We start from the raw sequence: 5,589 nt of genomic DNA on the forward strand, positions 1-5,589 counted from the left end.
GTCTTACATCTAGAATAGTTTGAACTTATTTAATACGATGGAACATGCTGTTGTGCCAACTTTCACCACTCTATGGAGGAGATAATACACACAAGTTAATGTCTATAAGTCATCTTGTGGACACTCTTTTCACATTAGAGTACCCATGGAATATACTAACAAATACGTTGATCGTGACAGACCATGCATATACATTTACAAACACACTTGTAAATACATTTAAACATACATATTAACACAATCACTTATACATTTAGACATACAAACACTTGCACATGCACTCATGGTTATACACATACCAATACACAAACACATACAACTTCACATATTTAATGTACACTTATCACATAAGCAATCGGATAGAACTTTACACTCAAAATACATACTTGTTCAAAGAATGTTTACATGTCGACTATGAGTGCAACTTCTACTGCAAACTACACAAAGCAACCACATCAAAACCATATATATTTATTGAAACTACCCTTGTGCTTTTGATATCATACCACATTTGGAATACATATCAATCAATGCCTTTGTGATGAGATTTTCATTCTCTAAGTGACTGTATATGATTTTGGCATGGACTTCTTTCCCTATTTCTACAGCTCCTTCATTGCCACACACTTTCAATATGCAAATGAATGTGACTACATTTGGCAAATGACATTCAAGATGTATTTGTTCAAAACAATAAAATGCTCTCTTAATGAGCTTGCATTGTATATATCTCGCAATAAGAGAATTCCACACTACTATATCCCGAATTTGAAGCTTTTTTACTATGTCCTTTGCTTTACAAAGCATGCCACATTTCACATACATGTCAACCAACGCACTACTGAGAATATCATTGTCCCCCCCAAACCCCTCCATCACAACCCTCACATGTATTTTTTTGCCCTTGTAGGCTTCTCCCAAGTTTCCACATCCAAACCATATTCCTTGGTTATAAGGGGCCTTAGTGGCCTAGTTGCATTTTCACGCCCTTCTTGCATATTCCTGTGATGTCATTTGATGCACATCATTGCCGATGCACCCCAACAAGGGAGGGAGTGTACATGTGATGATGAGCATCGACACTTTTCGGGTCCGTGAGTTCAAAGCCAAAGGGACAAGCAATTGAGAGGTGGGTGGTGGCACAAGTTCTTCCCAATAGTGTGCAAAAATTGTGGGGATGCTTCGATGCTTTTGGAGTCACTGTGACCCCCAAATCCAACAGATGCCGAACAATTCATGGGAGGCTGGTTGCTGCAGAGTTTGGTTGGTAGGGGGGAGTAAATAAGTAGGAGGGAAGAGAAGTGATGAGCATTGAATAAAAAAGAAAGGTTGGATCAGGATGGGTAGATGGCATGCCATATATGTATGATATTATGATATCAATACATATGTATGTATATGCATGCGTCATGACACAACACAACACGCATGTATGTATGTATGATAAAAATTGTGGTACAGACTAGTCTTTCTGATAGAGAGAGAGAGAGAGAGAGAGAGAGATTAAGGCCATGTCTCTAATTTCTGATGACATCTACTGGTATTGCCTTCCCGTTCTTCTCGTCTGCCTTACTTACGCACTCTTTCACTACAATTCATCTTCTTCATCATCTTCTTCCATGGCAGCTCGGAGCATATACGACATCTCTGTCAAGGTGCGTGCATTGCATTCCTCTCCTCATTTTTTGTATTTGATCTTTTTCTTTCTGATCCTCTTTGGTAGATGCGTTTCTCTCTAAATTTTCTATTTGACTTGTGATTCTCTGTAAGATCTTTTATCATGTTTCTCTGTTATGCAAAGTATTTATTACGATTACCTGTGTTAGAAGATCTTTATCGTAACTCTCTGTGCGGCAAGATTTTTGTCACGATTCTCTATGTTACAACATCTTTGTCACGTTTCTCTGTGTTGGATGATCTTTATCATTATCCTTCTTTATGAAAAAGCTTTTGTTTTAGTCATTATTTTGTCTTTTCAGTTTGATATCTGTGCTTTTCCTTGTTCCCATACGATTGATCCTCTGTTAGAGTAGTCTTTAGATCATCTTTTATCTGTGTAACATTTCTGTTTCTTAGGTCTGGATTTATCCGCATTATCTGTGGAAATACATGTGCAGACACACTTTCCTATCAAACTATGTGTGAAGTTACTGTTTAGCCATACCTTCATCTAACTGTGTACTCAATTTTCCTATGCAGTACAATTTGCTTATGTTTAGTCACAACCTCATTTCCACTGTCTGTGAAAATCATGCACATAGATTCAATTTGCCGTGCATTTAAATTATAATATTTTCTGGTGTTTTTGTATTTCTCTAGATTGTGAGTGAAAATGAATGTATGTATTACAATTTCCCTCTGTTTAGCCTTGGCTTAATCTCCACTGTCCGTGGAAATGCATGAATACATGTTTAATTTCCCATGTTTAATTGTGAAAGTTTCTGCTTAGCCATGTCTCTTTCTGCTTTGTGAGTGCACAATTGTATGCTTATATACATCTTCTTTCAGCTATATTTCTGAATGTTTAAATAGAATTTCTTTCAGTTATGATTCTGATTTATTGCCACTATTTTTCTCTTATTCTCAGGATGTCAAAGGAGAAGATGTGAGCTTAAATGCGTATAAAGGCAAAGTTCTTCTAATCGTGAATGTTGCATCTCAATGGTAGGAAGGCTCAACTTTTCTTGCATCACATTTTTTCTTGAGCATATGTCTTTAAATATATTTCTGTTTTTTTGTAGTGGATACACTGATTCTAACTACAAATATCTCACTGAATTCTACAGCAAATACAAGGATTCAGGTATTCTTTTAGTGTTTCTCCACATGGTACATTTTAAATTCTGAGTGCACGATATACGTTATCTATTCCTACTTCGTGTATAATAGAAAAATTTGGGAGTCCTTTGAAATTTATTGGTTACATATAACCAAAGTTTAATTGAGGTCCACTAGGATATGTGTGTGGTGTTAATCTGTGGAAGTCAACAGGAGACTGATTTTGAGCAAGGTGAAGACTGCTAGTGTGATCTCCATAGATAATGATAAATCTTGGTCTTTTCCCCTTGAAAATCATTACTGGATTTAGGTTCTATTGTTTTTGTATTTTGATTAGAGAGAAGATATTTTAATGTTAATGCCAGAAACTTAGGTCTCTTCAATGGAACATAATACTGAATTTAGATCTATCAGGATTTAGACACGGCCTTTTTCATAATTTTTATTAGAGCAGAGAACCAAGATAGTTTTGTCTGTGTTGCACAGGTTTGGAGATATTGGCATTTCCTTGCAATCAATTTTTAAAGCAAGAACCAGGGTCCAATGAAGAAATCCAGCAATTTGCTTGCACAAGATATAAATCTGAGTTTCCGATCTTTGACAAGGTATGTCAGAAGCTTTTGTTTAGTTTTTTCCATGTCAAATATTTTACCATCAAGATAAAAATAAGGAACCTCCTGGACGTCAAATTATAAATGGCTGAGTAAATCTACTGGCTATAAACCCTCAAAGTATGCAAATTTGAGTTAACATCTTTCAATCCAATTTTTGGCCAATCTTTTGAGAACATGTTCACAAACTATAAAATTCAAAGAATTTCCCCTACGTTTTCACCTGATTTTCATTTAATCATTGATCTCAATTATATGCTTGTTTATAATTACTCAACCTTATCTGTTTTCTGAAAGTCTATGTAGGTTAATGTGAATGGCAAAAATGCGTCTCCACTCTACAAGTTTTTGAAGAAGGCAAAGGGTGGATGGTTCTTCGGAAACTTTATCAAGTGGAACTTCTCCAAGTTCATTGTAAATAAAGATGGCATTGTTGTTGCACGATATGGCCCAAGCACACCCCCTTCTAAGATTGAGGCAAGCTATTCTGTGCCCCTTCCAAAACGAGTTTTAATCATGTGGCCGCATCACACCTTACCTTTGTATCTATCCTCTTTTTGCAGAAAATTATTAAGAAACTTGTAGAGGCTCATTGATTCTTGATTCGAAATGGATCTGGAATATTTAATCTCATTGGACGTGGATTGTGGAAATGGCTTTGTTTGTTGTACATGCAGATAGCACTCTTCTATTCACTAAAAAGAGGTATATTTTTTAGTTCTTAAATATCAAGAACCTTTTAGGTGTCGCTTAATTTTTGAATTGGCTGAAACATGCATAGCCTTTTGCATGCTGGATCTGCAACATTTCAATTCATAGATCAGAAACAACTTTGTTTGTAACACTATCTTCTATTCATTTTACAATTTATGGACATTTGGTTCAATATGAAGAAACTTTTAGGTACGCATAAATTTGGAACTTTGTGACTTCTAGCAACTATTAACTTCATTTGAGATAGTTATTTTAAGGTAACCACAACCATTTGCGTTCAATGATTCAAAGGAAAAAAATTCAATCCTTACGATTAAGAATAGAAAATGTATGTAATCTTCTTGAGTATGTTCTCATACCATGTAATTTATGTATGTGTTTGAATTGAATAACCATGTAATTGGTAAAGTTGTATTTTGTTTCAAGTCTATTTGTTCATCTGAACTTTCTGTGAGCTCAAATCAGTTAATGTGATATGGTGAAATTAGGCAAATGTTACAGCCTAATGAGGTTTGTGAATTGATCACAACCATTGATTGCACAGTATTTGTACATCTTGTAATTAATCATCAAGCTAAATTACCTCACCATATGATTTTATTGGTCGAAGATTGCACAAGTGTGTTACAAACATTTCAAATGCTAAGCAAAGAAAATTGTTGTGATGAACACATAACATTTATTCATCCTAATCAATGATCTTTTCCACTCCGTAGTAATTCTGTAAGCATCCTATATACAAATTTATTGACTCAATAAATTTTTGGAGAGATGGTATATACATATTTTCAGGTTCACAAAGGCCAGGAAGTAATCCTTAGCAACTGAGTTTGACACTTTAATGCAAGAGAAGTTGCTGTCTGCCATTTTTTATAGAGAAAGGCAGACTCAAGCATTGCCTTTGAGCATTGAGATTGAGTATTGCATTCTCCTTCAAGCATTGAGCTCGACTATTGATGGTCTTGAGCATTGAGCTCGACCATTGGTGATCTTGACCATTGAACTTGGCCAATTGTTTTGAGTATTAAATTTGATTAAACTAGTCTTGAGGATATAAAAAGTACTAAACACATTTTTGGTATGGCATTGACATCAAAATCAATGATCAATGATCATGTGTCTAATGCAGTTTGATGGATCAAACTCGGTCTTCTAGAAGGAGCAAATGTAGGATTATCTCATCGTGAAAGGATAGATAGATCCAATCAAAATTGAATTGACAAAGGATAGATAGATCCAATCGACATTGAATCGACAATCGACACTTGCCAAATAAAAAGTAACTGAATGGTCTTAACATGATCGGCCAATCGGAGTGACCATTCAAATGCACCTCTCCAAATGAATGTTCACACACTTGAGTATGACAACCTACAAACTGTGGAAACATTGTCAAAAACCAATTACAAGAAAACTGCATCAACGTAGATATACCTCATTCGTTGGTTTTACTACCTTTGGATGAAAGAATTGGACCCAATTCTTG

General features: G+C 35.4%; 2 protein-coding genes across 3 annotated transcripts; one reads left to right on the top strand and one right to left on the bottom strand.

Annotated features, from left to right (window-relative positions):
* Window positions 1–480: 480 nt before the first annotated feature.
* On the bottom strand, window positions 481–876 carry LOC147852439 (pentatricopeptide repeat-containing protein At1g06140, mitochondrial-like). The gene has a single exon (XM_087333905.1). It carries the CDS (start codon window positions 874–876, stop codon window positions 481–483), a length of 396 nt encoding a protein of 131 aa, XP_087190031.1.
* A 596-nt stretch (window positions 877–1,472) lies between these two features.
* Window positions 1,473–4,275, top strand: LOC147852440 (putative phospholipid hydroperoxide glutathione peroxidase). 2 transcript variants are annotated; one of them, XM_087334148.1, is made up of 6 exons: window positions 1,473–1,655; window positions 2,588–2,664; window positions 2,742–2,803; window positions 3,265–3,383; window positions 3,696–3,866; window positions 3,953–4,275. In XM_087334148.1, the coding sequence occupies exons 1-6, from the start codon at window positions 1,512–1,514 to the stop codon at window positions 3,983–3,985; spliced, it is 606 nt and encodes a 201-aa protein (XP_087190274.1). In that variant the 5' UTR covers window positions 1,473–1,511; the 3' UTR covers window positions 3,986–4,275. The 2 variants fall into 2 exon arrangements, with proteins under 2 accessions (XP_087190274.1, XP_087190273.1); XM_087334147.1 differs by having other exon boundaries at window positions 1,474–1,655; window positions 3,696–3,878; window positions 3,965–4,275.
* The last annotated feature ends 1,314 nt before the right edge of the window (window positions 4,276–5,589 follow it).

Source organism: Azolla caroliniana, unplaced genomic scaffold, assembly GCF_043228905.1.
Source record: "Azolla caroliniana isolate FFs.n. ecotype wild unplaced genomic scaffold, voAzoCaro1.0.p SCAF_18, whole genome shotgun sequence".
Classification (NCBI taxonomy): Eukaryota; Viridiplantae; Streptophyta; class Polypodiopsida; order Salviniales; family Salviniaceae; genus Azolla; species Azolla caroliniana.

What these genes read in the sequence shown, in the direction of transcription:
- LOC147852439 (XM_087333905.1), bottom strand. Translation starts at nt 876, where the DNA reads ATGGAGGGGTTTGGGGGGGACAATGATATTCTCAGTAGTGCGTTGGTT.
- LOC147852440 (XM_087334148.1), top strand. Translation starts at nt 1,512, where the DNA reads ATGTCTCTAATTTCTGATGACATCTACTGGTATTGCCTTCCCGTTCTT. An exon ending in GTGAATGTTGCATCTCAATG is followed by an intron (nt 2,665 to 2,741) that starts GTAGGAAGGCTC and finishes GTTTTTTTGTAG; the next exon opens with TGGATACACTGATTCTAACT. An exon ending in CAGCAAATACAAGGATTCAG is followed by an intron (nt 2,804 to 3,264) that starts GTATTCTTTTAG and finishes TGTGTTGCACAG; the next exon opens with GTTTGGAGATATTGGCATTT.